The sequence below is a fragment of the Pseudophryne corroboree genome, chromosome 7 (assembly GCF_028390025.1).
Source record: "Pseudophryne corroboree isolate aPseCor3 chromosome 7, aPseCor3.hap2, whole genome shotgun sequence".
Taxonomy (NCBI): Eukaryota; Metazoa; Chordata; class Amphibia; order Anura; family Myobatrachidae; genus Pseudophryne; species Pseudophryne corroboree.
The window spans coordinates 245868721-245887416 of NC_086450.1; the positions used below are offsets into that span (position 1 = coordinate 245868721).

The window sequence follows — 18696 nt, forward strand, 5'->3', positions numbered from 1 at the left end:
CTGCCCTGAACAAGCTACTTCTCTATACAATGCATCCCTTACCTCTGCTCTTGACTCTGTTGCCCCACCGACCACTATTCACCCTTGCAGATCGACAACTCGCCAAATGCAGCAGATAGCTGCAGAAATGCTCATGTACTGCTGAGCAACAGAGGAGGATATCACGTTCTGAGGCCGACTTCCTCCAGTACAAATTAATGCTCTCATCCTACTTTGTTGCCATTTCTCTCTCTTAGCAATCATATTTCAGAAACCTCATCTCCTCCCAATCCTCAAACCCCCCGGCACCTTTTTGCCACTGTCAACTCACTCCTCTGGCCACCCCTGTCTCAACTCTCCTCTTTACTCTCAGCTCTTGACTTTGCCACCTACTTCACATCCAAAATTGACCCATTTGTCAGGATATAATATCCCCCCCCCCCCCCCTACGCTTCCCTCCTACCAATTCTGGCATCTTTCTTCCCTGTAACTGGAGAGGAAGTCTTGGTACTCATCCGGTCCTCACCCCCTTTCTCCTCCCCACTTGACCCTATTCCCTCCCACCTTCTTCCCTTTCTCTCTTCTTCTGCCTGTTCCCATCTTGCCCATCTACTCAATCTCACACTCTTATCAGGCACTGTCCCCTCTGCCTTCAAACATGCACTTGTCTCCCCTATTATTTAAAAAAAAAAAACTACCCTTGATCCAACCACTCTCTCCAACTACCGACCCATCTCTCTCCTCCCTTCTGCCTCCAAACTCCTTGAGTGTATTGTCTACAAGGTTCTGTTCTTGGGCCTCTCCTTTTCTCTCTCTCTCTATATGTCCTCTTTAGGTGAGCTCATTAGCTCTTTTTGACTTACAATATCATCTCTTTCCTGAAGTTACTCAAATCTACCTTTCCTCGCCTGACCTCTCCCCTGCTCTCCTGACTCCTCACTCACCTCACTTTCCAACTGTCTCTCTGCTATCTCTTCCTGGATTTCCCAGCGCTTTCTTAAACTTAACATGTCTAAGACTGAGCTGATAATCTTCCTTCCCTCTGGCATAACCTTATTCCCTCCCTACCACATAACCTCACATCACACAATTTAATTATCCATTGATGGCACTACTATCTCCTATAGCTCCCAAGTGCGCTGTCTTGGAGTCATCCTTGACTCATCCCTCTAGTTCAAACCATACATTCAGTACCTCTCACAAGCCTGCTGTTGTAATATCAAAAACCTCTCCAGGATCAGACCCTTTCTCACCCAGGAAGCTACTAAGACACTCATACACTCACTGGTCATCTCCAGATTGGACTACCATAATCTCCTATCTGGCCTCCCTGAAAAATCCCTTTCTTCACTCCAATCTATCCTCAGTGCTTCTGCCCATCTCATCTTCCTCACCAAATGTACTACATCCACCTCCCCTCTCTTGCAGGACCTTCACTGACTACTCTTCCCATTCAGAATCCAACTCAAGCTTCTCACACTGACCTACAAAGCCATCACCCACTCTTTCCCTCTTACATCTGACCTTATCTCTTTTTACATTCCCACCCATCCTCTTTGCTCTGCTAATGCACGCCGTCTCTCCTGCCAACTGATTACCTCCTCTCACTCCTACCTAAAAGATTTTGCATGCCCTGCTCCCTATCTCTGGAATTCTCAAACCCAGCCAATTCTCCTCATCACCTCTTTTGTCTGTGCTCACTGTCTACCCCTTCTGTGTCACCCTGGTCTGTTAGCCTTTCACCTTTTTTAGATTGTGAGCTCGCAAGAGCAGGGTCTTTTTCCTCATGTGCCTTTCGTTTTTCTTACTTACACCGTCTTATACTTGATACTCCCCTTTATGGCACCTAACCCCTGGTTTTCCATACCTGTCTGTCTTGTTTGCTCATTTGATTACGTACTGTGTAATGGGCGCTGCAGATCCATATAAGTAAAGGAGAATAATAATAAGAATATTACATGTAATAACCAGCTTGGGTTACAAGATCGGATGGTTGCTTTACATATAAAGTCTGAGAACACTGGGCTTTTAAACATGCTCGTAATACAAAATCTAAAATAATGGTGATAGAGGACTGCTGCGCTTCAGAGAGCTGCAGTGGAGATGTCTACAGGTGGTCACTCAACCGCACTAGGGCATGAAATACACAAAGAATGAGAAATCACTTCTGCGCTCATCCAACGACAAAACAATAAAAAAGTATAACAGGAGTAAGTTCGTAATCAACAGGCTTTAGCGGAAACTCTGTTCCTTTTCTCAGTTCTTTTTCATGGAAGTGTGCAAGATGACTTGATGCGTACCGTACTCGCGTTAAAACTAGAGATGTGCACCGGAAATTTTTCGGGTTTTGTGTTTTGGTTTTGTGTTCGGTTCCGTGGCCGTGTTTTGGGTTCGAACGCGTTTTGGCAAAACCTCACCGAATTTTTTTTGTCGGATTCGGGTGTGTTTTGGATTCGGGTGTTTTTTTCAAAAAACCCTAAAAAACAGCTTAAATCATAGAATTTGGGGGTCATTTTGATCCCAAAGTATTATTAACCTCAATAACCATAATTTCCACTCATTTTCAGTCTATTCTGAACACCTCACACCTCACAATATTATTTTTAGTCCTAAAATTTGCACCAAGGTCGCTGGATGACTAAGCTCAGCGACCCAAGTGGCCGACACAAACACCTGGCCCATCTAGGAGTGGCACTGCAGTGTCACGCAGGATGGCCCTTCCAAAAAACACTCCCCAAACAGCACATGACGCAAAGAAAAAAAGAGGCGCAATGAGGTAGCTGTGTGACTAAGCTCAGCGACCCTAGTGGCCGACACAAACACCTGGCCCATCTAGGAGTGGCACTGCAGTGTCACGCAGGATGGCCCTTCCAAAAAACACTCCCCAAACAGCACATGACGCAAAGAAAAAAAAGAGGCGCAATGAGGTAGCTGTGTGAGTAAGCTAAGCGACCCTAGTGGCCGACACAAACACCTGGCCCATCTAGGAGTGGCACTGCAGTGTCACGCAGGATGGCCCTTCCAAAAAACACTCCCCAAACAGCACATGACGCAAAGAAGAAAAAAATGAGGCGCAATGAGGTAGCTGTGTGACTAAGATAAGTGACCCTAGTGGCCGACACAAACACCTGGCCCATCTAGGAGTGGCACTGCAGTGTCACGCAGGATGGTCCTTCCAAAAACACTCCCCAAACAGCACATGACGCAAAGAAAAATGAAAGAAAAAAGAGGTGCAAGATGGAATTGTCCTTGGGCCCTCCCACCCACCCTTATGTTGTATAAACAGGACATGCACACTTTAACCACCCCATCATTTTAGTGACAGGGTCTGCCACACGACTGTGACTGAAATGACGGGTTGGTTTGGACCCCCACCAAAAAAGAAGCAATTAATCTCTCCTTGCACAAACTGGCTCTACAGAGGCAAGATGTCCACCTCATCATCATCCTCCGATTCATCACCGTGTACATCCCCCTCCTCACAGATTATCAATTCGTCCCCACTGGAATCCACCATCACAGCTCCCTGTGTACTTTGTGGAGGCAATTGCTGCTGGTGAATGTCTCCATGGAGGAATTGATTATAATTCATTTTAATGAACATCATCTTCTCCACATTTTCTGGAAGTAACCTCGTACGCCGATTGCTGACAAGGTGAGCGGCGGCACTAAACACTCTTTCGGAGTACACACTTGTGGAAGGGCAACTTAGGTAGAATAAAGCCAGTTTGTGCAAGGGCCTCCAAATTGCCTCTTTTTCCTGCCAGTATACGTACGGACTGTCTGGCGTGCCTACTTGGATGCGGTCACTCATATAATCCTCCACCATTCTTTCAATGGTGAGAGAATCATTTGCAGTGACAGTAGACGACATGTCCGTAATCATTGTCAGGTCCTTCAGTCCGGACCAGATGTCAGCATCAGCAGTCGCTCCAGACTGCCCTGCATCACCACCAGCGGGTGGGCTCGGAATTCTGAGCCTTTTCCTCGCACCCCCAGTTGCGGGAGAATATGAAGGAGGAGATGTTGACAGGTCGCGTTTCGCTTGACTTGACCATTTTCTCACCAGCAGTTCTTTGAACCCCTGCAGACTTGTGTCTGCCGGAAAGAGAGATACAACGTAGGTTTTAAATCTAGGATCGAGCACGGTGGCCAAAATGTAGTGCTCTGATTTCAACAGATTGACCACCCGTGAATCCTTGTTAAGCGAATTAAGGGCTCCATCCACAAGTCCCACATGCCTAGCGGAATCGCTCTGTGTTAGCTCCTCCTTCAATGTCTCCAGCTTCTTCTGCAAAAGCCTGATGAGGGGAATGACCTGACTCAGGCTGGCAGTGTCTGAACTGACTTCACGTGTGGCAAGTTCAAAAGGTTGCAGAACCTTGCACAACGTTGAAATCATTCTCCACTGTGCTTGAGACAGGTGCATTCCATCTCCTATATCGTGGTCTGTTGTATAGGCTTGAATGGCCTTTTGCTGCTCCTCCAACCTCTGAAGCATATAGAGGGTTGAATTCCACCTCGTTACCACTTCTTGCTTCAGATGATGGCAGGGCAGGTTCAGGCATTTTTGGTGTTGCTCCAGTCTTCTGTACGTGGTGCCTGTACGCCGAAAGTGTCCCGCAATTCTTCTGGCCACCGACAGCATCTCTTGCACGCCCCTCTCATTTTTTAAATAATTCTGCACCACCAAACTCAAGGTATGTGCAAAACATGGGACGTGCTGGAATTTGCCCATATTTAATGCACACACAATATTGCTGGCGTTGTCCGATGCCACAAATCCACAGGAGAGTCCAATTGGGGTAAGCCATTCTGCGATGATCTTCCTCAGTTGCCGTAAGAGGTTTTTAGCTGTGTGCGTATTCTGGAAAGCGGTGATACAAAGCGTAGCCTGCCTAGGAAAGAGTTGGCGTTTGCGAGATGCTGCTACTGGTGCCGCCGCTGCTGTTCTTGCGGCGGGAGTCAATACATCTACCCAGTGGGCTGTCACAGTCATATAGTCCTGAGTCTGCCCTGCTCCACTTGTCCACATGTCCGTGGTTAAGTGGACATTGGGTACAACTGCATTTTTTAGGACACTGGTGAGTCTTTTTCTGAGGTCTGTGTACATTTTCGGTATCGCCTGCCTAGAGAAATGGAACCTAGATGGTATTTGGTACCGGGGACACAGTACCTCAATCAAGTCTATAGTTGGCTCTGCAGTAATGATGGATACCGGAACCACGTTTCTCACCGCCCAGGATGCCAAGGCCTCAGTTATCCACTTTGCAGCAGGATGACTGCTGTGATATTTCATCTTCCTCGCAAAGGACTGTTGGACAGTCAATTGCTTGGTGGAAGTAGTAAAAGTGGTCTTACGACTTCCCCTCTGGGATGACCATCGACTCCCAGCAGCAACAACAGCAGCGCCAGCAGCAGTAGGCGTTACACTCAAGGATGCATCGGAGGAATCCCAGGCAGGAGAGGACTCGTCAGAATTGCCAGTGACATGGCCTGCAGGACTATTGGCATTCCTGGGGAAGGAGGAAATTGACACTGAGGGAGTTGGTGGGGTGGTTTGCGTGAGCTTGGTTACAAGAGGAAGGGATTTACTGGTCAGTGGACTGCTTCCGCTGTCGCCCAAAGTTTTTGAACTTGTCACTGACTTATGATGAATGCGCTGCAGGTGACGTATAAGGGAGGATGTTCCGAGGTGGTTAACGTCCTTACCCCTACTTATTACAGCTTGACAAAGGCAACACACGGCTTGACACCTGTTGTCCGCATTTCTGTTGAAATACTTCCACACCGAAGAGCTGATTTTTTTGGTATTTTCACCAGGAATGTCAATGGCCATATTCCTCCCACGGACAACAGGTGTCTCCCCGGGTGCCTGACTTAAACAAACCACCTCACCATCAGAATCCTCCTTGTAAATTTCCTCCCCAGCGCCAGCAACACCCATATCCTCCTCATCCTGGTGTACTTCAACACTGACATCTTCAATCTGACTATCAGGAACTGGACTGCGGGTGCTCCTTCCAGCACTTGCAGGGGGCGTGCAAATGGTGGAAGGCGCATGCTCTTCACGTCCAGTGTTGGGAAGGTCAGGCATCGCAAATGACACAATTGGACTCTCCTTGTGGATTTGTGATTTCGAAGAACGCACAGTTCTTTGCTGTGCTTTTGCCAGCTTAAGTCTTTTCATTTTTCTAGCGAGAGGCTGAGTGCTTCCATCCTCATGTGAAGCTGAACCACTAGCCATGAACATAGGCCAGGGCCTCAGCCGTTCCTTGCCACTCCGTGTGGTAAATGGCATATTGGCAAGTTTACGCTTCTCCGACGATTTTATTTTAGATTTTTGAGTCCTTTTTTTACTGATATTTTGTGTTTTGGAATTTACATGCTCTTTACTATGACATTGGGCATCGGCCTTGGCAGACGACGTTGATGGAATTTCATCGTCTCGGCCATGACTAGTGGCAGCAGCAGCTTCAGCACGAGGTGGAAGTGGATCTTGATCTTTCCCTATTTTTGGAACCTCAACATTTTTGTTCTCCATATTTTAATAGGCACAACTAAAAGGCACCTCAGGTAAACAATGGAGATGGATGGATACTAGTATACTTATGGATGACGAGTGACTGACGACACAGAGGTAGCTACAGCCGTGGACTACCGTACTGCGTCTGCTAGTATAGAGATGATAATGATATAAAAAATATATATATATCACTACTGCAGGTATATATAATATAATGACGGACCTGCTGGACACTGTCAGCAGACTCCTAAACTACTAGTATGAAGAAGATAGAAAAAAAAACCCCACCACAGGTAGGTATACAATTATGGACGAGCACTGACGACACAGAGGTAGCTACAGCCGTGGACTACCGTACTGCGTCTGCTAGTATAGAGATGATAATGATATAAAAAAAATATATATATCACTACTGCAGGTATATATAATATAATGACGGACCTGCTGGACACTGTCAGCAGACTCCTAAACTACTAGTATGAAGAAGATAGGAAAAAAAAACCCACCACAGGTAGGTATACAATTATGGACGAGCACTGACGACACAGAGGTAGCCACAGCCGTGGACTACCATACTGCGTCTGCTAATATAGAGATGATAAAGATGATAGAGATGAACAAAAAAAATATAACACTACTGCAGGTAAATATTTATATAATATAATGAATGACGGACCTGCTGGACACTGTCAGCAGAATGCGTTTATAGAATTAAAAAAAAAAACACCACAGGAGTGTTTAACTTTTTCAGGCAGACAATATACTGGTGGTCACTGGTCAGTCACACTGGCAGCAAAAGTGTGCACTGTACTCCTGCTATAACTGCACCCCAGTCTCCCCCACAATTCAGCTGTGTGAGCAGTGAGCACTCAGCACAGTCAGATATACATAGATGATATTATCATGCAGCACACTGAGGCTGAGCACAGATATGGTATGTGACTGTGTATCGTTTTTTTTCAGGCAGAGAACGGATTATATTAAATAATAAATAAAACTGGTGGTGGTCAGTCACTAGTAACTAACTATCAGCAAAACTCTGCACTCTGAGTACTCCTAATGCTCCCCAAAATGACTAAGTAATCAACTCAAGTGTCTCTATCTATTCTAACGGAGAGGACGCCAGCCACGTCCTCTCCCTATCAATCTCAATGCACGTGTGAAAATGGCGGCGACGCGCGGCTCCTTATATAGAATCCGAGTCTCGCGATAGAATACGAGCCTCGCGAGAATCCGACAGCGGGATGATGACGTTCGGGCGCGCTCGGGTTAGCCGAGCAAGGCGGGAAGATCCGAGTCTGCCTCGGACCCGTGTAAAAAGGCTGAAGTTCGGGGGGGTTCGGATTCCGAGGAACCGAACCCGCTCATCTCTAGTTAAAACGTGGTATGTCCCTCGTATAAAGGTATCTTTGGTACTTCATTCCCTTCTTTCCTCCTACTTTTCCAAATGAGGCACTCGATAGGTTCTTATCCTCGAGGGTGAGAAGGAGGAACAGGAAAACAGCTGATAGTGTAGTAAGTTCGTAATAATAGAGAACCACTTCTAGGGTGCGTAATTCCTATGGCACCCCTTCATTAAGGGAATAAGGACAGAGGGGTTACCCTTTCCTGAAATGGTCACCCATTACTACGTACTTACTACACTATCAGTTGTTTTCCTGTCCCTTTTCCCCATCCTCGAGGATAAGAACCAATCGAGTGTTTCATTCGGAGAAGTAGGAGGAAAGAAAGGAACGAAGTACCAAAGATACCTTTATACGAGAGGCACATCACGTTTTAACGTGAGTACGGTACGCATCAAGCCATCCCATACCCCGATTTGTAGAGAGGAGTAGAATTCCGGATTAGGACCACTCCAAAGATACCTTTATGTACAGGTCTTCGCACTGCCAAGTGTGAGTTGGGTACGCCCACTGTCCTTATCACTGGCTGACTCCTAGTATCATCCTTTAAACCATCTATAGAAGCAAAGATACCTTTGTGTGTCTCTACTTTGTTGTGCATTGATGTATGGTACGCACTCCCTCACTAAAAGAATAAGGACATAGGAGTTACGCACCCTAGAAGTGGTTCTTTATTATTATGAACTTACTACACGATCAGCTGTTTTCCTGTTCCTCCTTCTCACCCTCGAGGATAAGAACCTATCGAGTGCCTCATTTGGAGAAGTAGGAGGAAAGAAGGGAACGAAGTACCAAAGATACCTTTATACGAGGGACATACCACGGTTTACCGTGAGTACGGTACGCATCAAGTCATCTTGCACACTTCCATGAAAAAGAACTGAGAAAAGGAACAGAGTTTCCGCTAAAGACTGTTGATTATGAACTTACTCCTGTTATACTTTTTTTATTGTTTTGTCGCTGGATGAGCGCAGAAGTGATTTCTCATTCTTTGTGTATTTCATGCTCGTAATACAGCCCTAGTTCTGTATTTTCACTGCAATAGTTTAACTGCTGATACAGCTTCAAGTGACAGCCCTGTAAAGGGGTTAACTGAGACCCTCTGGTATCTCTAGCCCCTTTAGCGATGTTTAACTTTGTGCAGAGTGTACTACATAGTTCTCACCCAAAGTTGCTGCCTTTTAAGTAAGGTGCTGTAAGGGTTAATCATTGGGCAGCGCTGTCTATGTGACACTGACTGGCTGTAGTGTCCCTGAAGTAGCTGGTTACCTATAGGCAGAGACCTGGTAATAGCATCCATAAGTAGCTGGCCACAGCCTGCAGTAAGACCCCAGCTCCCTCACTGGCATCACCCCCCTGTCTTGGCAGCCTGTTTACAGCTCGGCTGCTCAGGACACAGAGTGGTGTAAGCAATGCAGGGAGTGACCTGCAGGCTCTCAGATACCTCAGGCTACCCCCATCACATGACCCTTTTATCTTCCGGAACGAGACAGCTGTTTTTCTGCTGAGGGCTCGTGCCTCTCTCTTTTGCCCAATGATTAACAGAACTTGGGGGCATGTGAGGCTTCCAGAGCACTCCCCAGCACTTCTGCTTACAGTATACTGCCAAGGCTTACATATAAATTAACTGTTGCTGGTTAATAAACAAATTATTAGTTTTGTGTGTGTGTGTGTGTGTGTGTGTGTGTGTGTGTGTATGTATGTGTGTATATATATATATATATATATATATATATATATATATATATGTGTGTATATGTACATATAGATGTATATATGTGTGTATGTATGTATGTACTGTATGCACCACACTGACACTCACGGACTGTATGCACCACACTGACACTCACACACAGGTACTGTATACATGTATATATATATATATATATATATATATATATAATATTTATTAAGGATGAGCTGGTTCAGTTCCCTGAGAACTGAACATCATGTCCCGAGCCCGGTTCAGGTCTTCCTGACAGACTCGGATACCAGAACGAGGCAAATCCCACTTTTGGATTCCATATAAAGAGCCGTGTGCCGCCGCCATCTTCACTCCAGTCCTGGAGAGTGTAGCGAGAGGACATGTCTCCTCAGTGTCTGTGCTGCGAAAGTGGCGTGGCGTGTAGGGTGGCGACCTGCTGGAATGTGTCATTCCAGTGCTGTCTTGTGCTGCATCAGTCCAGTCACAGTGGTGGTGTCCTGTGCTGCCATATGTCCAGTGGTGCTGCTGTATAAGTCCAATCCAGGGGTGCTGCCGTATAAGTCCATGGGTGCTGTCCTGTATATTATTTACTCCAATTAAAGGGGGTTATTAATATTTAATCCAAATAATTTTTACAGGGTTTGCCCTGTGTGGTTTATGGGTATGCTCTTCTGTGCCGCATATTGTTATATAACTCCGTCCAAATAAAAGGGTTCTTATCCAAATTATGTTTACAGGTTTTGCCATATGTGTGTGTGGTTTAGGGGTACACTCTCCTGTGTCACCAATACTGTGCGTGTATTACATCTGGGCAAATTCCACCACGTTCATATTTTGCACATACAATTAATTTGGTGGTGCAGAATTTTTTGAAAAATTACAGGGGCATGCAGGAGATGCTGTCGGTGGCCCGAAAAATTGCGGGCCACTTTCGACATTCAGCCACTGCGTGGCACTCCTAAATGGGCCAGGTCTTTGTGCCACACACTTGTGTCGCTTAACTTAGCCATCCAGCAACCTTGGTGCTCCTCTTTTTTTCTTTGCATCATGTGCTGTTTGGGGCCTAGTTTTTAAAACTGCCATCCTGTCTGCCAGGGCCGGATTAACAATGGGGCGGGTGGAGCTGCAGCTCCAGGCCCCCCATGAAAATAGGCCCAACCGGTGCTAGTAAACTTTAGTGACAAGAAATGTTTTTGGTTTTTTTTGTCACCATCAGTGGCCGCTGGAAGCCCCGCCCACTCACTCCGCTCACCCCTCCAACCCACCGTTCACTTGTACACCGTGACCTTGCTAGCGCAATGGTGCGCACTCCCTGCGCCTCTGTGCGGATCCAGTGCTAAGAGAGAAGGAGGCCGGACGCGGCGCTGGCCGAGGCGGTCCAGCTCCTCCCCTCCACTCACAGTTCCTTCCCTTCCTCTCACTGCCTCCCCTCAGGACGCTGCTGTTGCAGGGGTTTACTGGCGCCACATGCAAATGATGGGAACCCGCGCCTGCCGGAGCTAAGACAGGACCCGCTGCTGCTGATGATGCTAATGACGGGGACCCGCTGCCGAGGAAGGTACAAAGTGCCGCCTGTCCTGGTAGGGGGTGGGGGGTGGGGGTTTGAAGAGGTACACAATGCCGCCTGTAGGTGTGTGGGGGGGGGGGATTTAGGGGATGGCTGAGTCAACCCTTTCACTGTCTCCCCCCTTCTCTCGTTCTGTCTCTCCCCCCATCTCTCTCCTCTTGCTCTGTCTCCCACTTCTCCTTCTCCCCCCTTGTCTCTCTTCCCCCTTCTCTCTCTCTCTCGCTCCCCCTTCTCTCTCTCTCTCGCTCCCCCTTCTCTCTCTCTCGCTCCCCCTTCTCTCTCTCTCGCTCCCCCTTCTCTCTGTCTCCCACCCTACTCTCTTTCTCTCTGTCCACCTTCTCACTCTCTCTGTCTCCCACCCTTCTCTCTGTCTCCCCCTACTCTTTCTGTGTCCTCCACCATTTTCTCTCGCTGTAAAAAAGGGTGGTTGCTCCCTGCGCACTTCCTTATAGGAAATAATAATACAAATAACATCCAGTGATACTAAAAAATGGGGATATTTATTAATAATTAATTTACAATATTGCAATGCAGATTGCAGATGTTACTATTCACCGTAGCGATAGTTAGTATAAGTAATTATAAAAAGGTTAACAATAATAACTGAACAAAGGGGAAGGGGTGGCCGAAATTCCTAATACCGGTATACACAGGAAAAAAACATACATATATATACAAATACACAACAAGTATCTTGCACCAAAACGCGCTCAGTGCGTCTTACTCTTGTGTGCTTACTTCCTGATTACTGATCGAACTGATCCCCTGACAGTACCGCGAAGGCACACACAGCGGTCTATGAGGGAAGTCTGCCGGCAGACACTGCATCCATCCCCAGGAACGGACATCCACCACTGTACACAGGTGACTACACCAGCCCTTTTGAAACAAACCCCGGAGGAGGTAAGGATTTCGTTTACACCTTACTCAAACACCACTCGCAGGGGTATATGCACACGGACAGCAAATCCGCCTGGCAACCATTACTGGGCGCAGTATGGGACTTTGTCTGTATAGGATGAGCATATTGGTACACGGGACCTCTGCATACTAGAGACCCAGGAGGGATTCGTGGTATTTACAATCCAGATAAATGGATATATCTTACCTCAGGAAGTAAGCACACAAGAGTAAGACGCACTGAGCGCGTTTTGGTGCAATAGATACTTGTTGTGTATTTGTATGTGTATATGTGTGTTTTTGTCCTGTGTATACCGGTATAAGGAAGTGCGCAGGGAGCAACCACCCATTTTTATTTGTATATTCTATCCATAGTGAACTGTTGTAGTGCAGCCACGCTCCCAGCAGCACATCCCGCAAAGGATATCCACTGTCACATAGCGAGCACAGTATCACACTCTTTATCCACTTGCTATCGCTGTGCTTCCCTTTTATCTCCCCGCCTTCTCTCTTTCTCTCTGTGTGTCCCCCACCCTTCTTTCTCTCTCTCCACCCTTCTCTCTCTCTCTCTCTCTTTCTCTCCCCCTTTCTGTTTCTCACTGTCTCCCCTTTGTCTCTCTCCTCCACTTTTTCTCTCCTCTCTCTCTCTCTCTCTCTCTCTCTGCTCTCCCTCTCTCTGCCTCGATCTCTTACCTCTCCTCCTTCTCTCTCTGTCTTCCTCCTTGTCTCTCCTCTCTCTCTCTCTCTCTCTCTCTCTCCCCCTTTCTCTCCTCTCCCTCTGTCTCCCCTTCTCGCTCTGTCTCCCCTACACTCTCTCTCTCTCTGACTCCTCCCCTTCTATCTCTCTGTCTCCCCCCTCTCTCATCTCCTTCCCCCCTCTCACTGTCTCCTCCCTTCTCTCTCTCTCTCCCCTCTTCTTTCTCTCTGTCTCTCTCTATTTCTCCCCCGTCTTCTTTCTTTGTCTCCCCCTCCTCTCTCTTTTCTCTCTCCCTCTCACCTTTCTCCCACCCCTCTCTCTGTATATCCCTCCTTCTCTCTCTCTCTCTGTATCTCCCTCCTCTTTCTGTCTCTCTCTCCCCTTTCTCTCTCCTCTCTGATCTCTCCCCCCTTCTCTCTCTGTACCACCCCCTTATCTCTCTCTCTCTTCCTTAATATAAGTATGCAGTTAGGCTGCGAGAGGGGAGGTTAGGGTTAGGTATTAGGGTGAAGGTTAGTGTCAGGCTGTGGGAGGGGAGGTTAGAATTAGGCTGTTGGAGGGGAGGGTTAAGCTGCATGAGGGGAGGGTTAGGGAAAGGGTAAGGGGTAGGGTTACTTTACTTACCAAAAGTGTCAGTATTCTGACCGCCAACATCCTTACTTTCGGGATCCTGTACCCAACTGATAGAGGGGCACATATAGACATAGGCACATACAGACATAACTGAGCACATACAGACATAGGCACATACAGACATACAGTAGCGGAACACATACAGACATAGTGGAGCACATACAGACAGAGGAGAACAGTGTACTTACAGATAAAGACACATATGACATAGAGGAGCACATATGGACATAGGCACATATAGGCACATATGGGCATAGAGGAGCACATACACACATAGGCACATATGGACATAGAGGAGCACATACAGACATAGGCACATGTGGACATAGAGGAACACATACAGACAGAGCCGTAACTACGTGTGTGCCAGGTCAGTCACCCTGAGGGGGCAACGGCCAGCATTCTATGTCAGCGGCTTGTAATGAGTCTATCTCTGTCTTATCGCTGTCTGCCGTAATGTGTAAAAAGGGGGACGATGTCTGCCGTAATGTGTAAAAAGGGGATGCTGTCTGCTGTAATGTGTAAAAAGGGGACGCTGTCTTCCGTAATGTGTAAAAAATGGACGCTGTCTGCCGTAATGTGTAAAAAGGGGGGCGCTGTCTGCCGTAATGTGTAAAAAGGGGACGCTGTCTTCCGTAATGTGTAAAAAATGGACGCTGTCTGCCGTAATGTGTAAAAAGGGGGGCGCTGTCTGCCGTAATGTGTAAAAAGGGGACGCTGACTGCCGTAATGTGTAAAGAGGGAACGATGTCTGCCGTAATGTGTAAAAAGAGGATGCCGTCTGCCATAATGTGTAAAAAGGGGACGCTGACTGCCGTAATGTGTAAAGAGGGGACGATGTCTGCCGTAATGTGTAAAAAGGGGATGCTGTCTGCTGTAATGTGTAAAAAGGGGACGCTGTCTTCCGTAATGTGTAAAAAATGGACGCTGTCTGCCGTAATCTGTAAAAAGGGGGGCGCTGTCTGCTGTAATGTGTAAAAAGGGGTCGCTGACTGCCGTAATGTGTAAAGAGGGAACGATGTCTGCCGTAATGTGTAAAAAGAGGATGCCGTCTGCCATAATGTGTAAAAAGGGGACGCTGTCTGCCATAATGTGCAAAAAGGGGGATGCTGTCTGCCGTAATGTGTAAAAAGGGGGACTGGCTGCCATAATGTGTAAAAATGGGAACTGTCTGCCGTAATGTGTAAAAGGTGCTCTACCTGGTGTAGTGGCGCTACTGTGCACCATAATTTGAATAATGGAGACTACTGTGCACCGTAGAATGAATTGATATTATTTTGTGGCCACACCCCTTCCCCATGAAGCCATGCCCCTATATTTTTGGCATGCGCCTGCGGCGCGCACTGCCCCTCTTTTACATAAGCGGGGGAGCCAATGCCGCTTCTTGCAGACAGAGCTAAAATGCCTAGTTACGGCACTGCATACAGACATAGGCACATATGGACATAGAGGAGCACATACACACATAGGCACATATGGACATAGAGGGGCACATACAGACATAGGCACATAAAGACAGAGGAGCACATATATGCATACTGTAGGCCACTTGCCACTGGAATGACTTCAAACCCCTGGATTCTGCCCCACAGCACAGGTCACACCCCCACAGCACAGGACACGCCCTCACATCACTATTCACACGACCACAGCACTGGTGGCACACAATAGGCCCTTCAACAATTTCAGCTCCAGGCCCTTGTGGACCTTAATCTGCCACTGCTGTCTGCCACTGCAATGCCACTCCAGATGGGCCAAGTGTTTGTGCCACCCAATTGGGTCGCTTAGCTTAGTCGTCCAGCTACCTCGGTGCAACCTTTTGGCCTAAAAACAATATTGTGAGGTGTTCAGAATAGACTGGAAATTAATGTAAATGAATGTTATTGAGGTTAATAATACTGTAGGATCAAAAACACATTTTTCAAAAATCATCCAGAAGCAAAACCAAAACCTGAAAGGGTGGTTTTGGCAAAGCCAATCCAGATCCAAAACATGAGCGAGGATCCAGGTCCAAAACCAAAACACGAAAATTGCCTGCCACACATCTCTAGTGTAGACAGTATACTGTATGTGTGTATACAGGTTGTGTATCCCATATCCAAATATTCCAAAATACAGAATTTTTTGAGTGAGACTACGATAGTGAAACCTTTTGTGTTCTGATGGCTCAATGTGCACAAACTTTGTTTAATACACAAAATTTATTCCAAATATTGTATTAAGTGACCTTCAGGCTGTGTGTATAAAGTGTATATGAAACATAAATGAATTGTGTGAATGTACACACACTTTGTTTAATGCACTAAGTTATTAAACATATTGGCTAAAATTACCTTCAGGCTGTGTGTCTAAGGTGTATATGAAACATAAAGGCATTATGTGTTTAGACTTGGGTACCATCACCATGATATATCATTATGGTATTCAATTATTCCAAAATACAGAAAAATCCAAAATACTTCTGGTTCCAAGCATTTTGGACATGGGATACTCAACCTGTATGTGTATATATGTATTAAAAAAAAAAAATTCTGGAATAGGGGAATACCTAATTTATGATTACCCTCTAGTATAAAAACTTATCAGTAAATAACACAAAATAACATCATGTTAAGTCACAACAGTCTTCAACCATAACCAATCAGACGGAGACATAGGGGGACATTTACTAAGCAGTGATAAGAGCGGAGAAGTGAGCCAGTGGAGAAGTTGTCCATGGCAACCAATCAGAACTGAAGTAACCTCTATAATTTGCATACTATAAAATGATACAGAGCTGCTGATTGGTTGATGGGGCAATTTCTCCACTGGCTCACTTCTCCGCTCTTATCACTGCTTAGTAAATGTCCCCCATAATATACATATGGTAATCAATGGGTTATTTTATGGCGCAATGGTTATAAATAAAGTTTTAAGTCCTAAAAAATGTATCTTATGTAGATTGGTACAATGATTCATAAAATTGGTACAATGATTCATAAAATAATCGTAAAAAGTAGGTTTATAAAGCTGGTGCAATCTCATAACTATCATTAAGATACCTAGGGACTAATGTGTAGAGTTTCTGTATCCAATACATTTCTCATTTTAAGAGTTTATTCTCTCTGTATCCTCACATCAGTCCTAATTTTACATTCTCCATGGTTTTAGTGGTTAATCCTTTATTTTCTGAGGTATGAAGTGTTGTGAAATCTAGGTTAACCAATACATGAAGTTACGTTTACTTACACATTCACTGCTAGATGGCACTGAGACTCTGACTTGTTCTCTCAGTTTACAGGGGTTATGCTTTTGGTTTTCGTTGTAGAGATTCTTGTTGGAATATCAGCCTATTCATACAGAGACAAGGTGAGTGATAGTTGTGCAGAAACAGGTCCCTATGTCACTTCTGAGGGGCTGGTAACATTCAGTGAGATCTACAAATTCTTATTCTGTGATATTCAAAGCCGGCTTATATGACCTCTTTTACTGCCCACTAGTACAAGAAATGCAGTGAGCTTAAACAGCATAAACATAAATATGTACAGTTCAGTCCCAGTCTTTGGAGTATCCCATTAAAATAGTGTTCTCTTAAAATGTAAAGTCCATGACAAATTCACCTTGACAGCCATTACTGCACTGATCGTTTGTTAAGCTGAGACTGACTGATCACTGGCCCATCCACAGGCCGGGGTCTACCATTTCCAGAAGAGGATGATTGAACTACTGTATACAAGTTAAACTGGATACACGCTATAAGATTATCTGGCTGATTGGAATGAAAATCTGGTAATATATGGGAACAAATGACCACTGGCGTCACAAGGTGGGAGGTGTGGCCTGCACCCGGGTGTGACACCAAAATGTGGGCTCCTCTGCAGTGACAGGAGCAAAGTGCTGCAGTGTAAAAGTCTGCTACAGCACCCGGCTCCTGTCATAGAAGAAGAGGAGATGACAGCACTGCAGACGGTCTCCAGGGGCAGCCCAGTACAGCCCAGCATCTCCGGAGAAGCTGGGCACTCCCCAAGAGTGACGATCCCACGCCCCTCTGGCACGCTGGGATATCAAGGGTGCGCACCGGGTGTCACCACACCTGGTGACGCCTATGCAAATTACAATTTACCGTTTTCTCACAAAATCCGGGAAATGGATAAGAACTATTTGGTTAAATTTATTAAATCAAGCGTATTGAACCAATATGTCTGACCATTTTTGTCTGTTTTTCAGTGTTTAAGAGCAAATAGTCAATTGTCATTTTCTCCCATACATTAACAAATTTTAATTCCAACCAGAAAAATTGGGACAAATAATTTTATAGTGTGTATCCAATTTAGGGCCCAGATTTTCCAAGCCTTGGAGAGTGATAAAGTGAGTGGTGATAAAGTACCAGCCAGTCAGCTCCTAACTGCCATGTTACAGGCTGTGTTTCAAAAATGACAGGAGCTGATTGGTTGGTACTTTATCACTGTGCAATTTACCACTCTCCAAGGCTTGATAAATCTGGGTCTTCACTAAATGCCTAATTATAATCCTGGAAAAAAAATGACATTACATATAAGAGTCTCCTTTGATTTGTGAGTTATTAGCAGCAGCTTTAGACACTGGGATAATTTATCTTTGTAGCCCTGCTTAATTAATGGAACTCCCTTATTTCAGCACAGTCACTATATAGTACATACAGTAGCAGCATTTGATGGTCTGACTTTTTTACAAGTGTCCCTGGCTAATGTTAAGAGTCTCATAGGGTGCCAGTAGGGGAAATACCCCTTCCCTGGATTATCTTTATCATTGGAGACTGCATCTGCATTGCTGCATACAGATTGGTTACCAGCTACCACTATTCCTCCAATCACAAGTTGCCAGCCCCTCACCTGTTAAATGCTGCTTTTAAATTTCAGTTTTTTATAAGCATATTTTGAATTCATAAGTGTAGATGTAATTTTGTTATAGGTGAAGGGGAAAAAAATGATAATAAATAAATAAGTTTTATATATATATATATATATATATATATATATATATATATATATATATATATATATAGATATATATTAGTATAGTCTACATAGTGTAAACATCATGGGATGAATTATTGCCTCATAAGTGATTCATACAGTTTTCATTGTATATTGGACAAGAATACCTCTTTCTAGTAAGCTTTCTCATCTTCCAAACCCTCTATGTGACACAGAAGCAATTTCTTTTCCCATCTCCAGAGATGCCAGACAGTAGCTTTAGGAAGCACATGATAAACAAACAAGTTAAATTCTTCCTGACAGAAAATGGTGGATTTTTAGAGTAACTGGT

At 45.4% G+C, this 18696-nt stretch overlaps 1 protein-coding gene across 3 annotated transcripts in view; it reads left to right on the forward strand.

The window, feature by feature from the left end:
- Window positions 1-18696, forward strand: part of LOC134943561 (CD63 antigen-like) — a 260601-nt gene that overhangs the window by 146477 nt on the left and 95428 nt on the right. For 2 of the 3 annotated variants that reach the window (XM_063932333.1, XM_063932335.1), the window contains exons 3-4: window positions 8641-8748; window positions 16684-16758. In XM_063932333.1, the coding sequence (XP_063788403.1) occupies window positions 8641-8748; window positions 16684-16758 (183 nt within the window). The remainder of the gene's footprint in view (window positions 1-8640; window positions 8749-16683; window positions 16759-18696) is intronic. The other variant, XM_063932334.1, reaches the window with a different exon arrangement.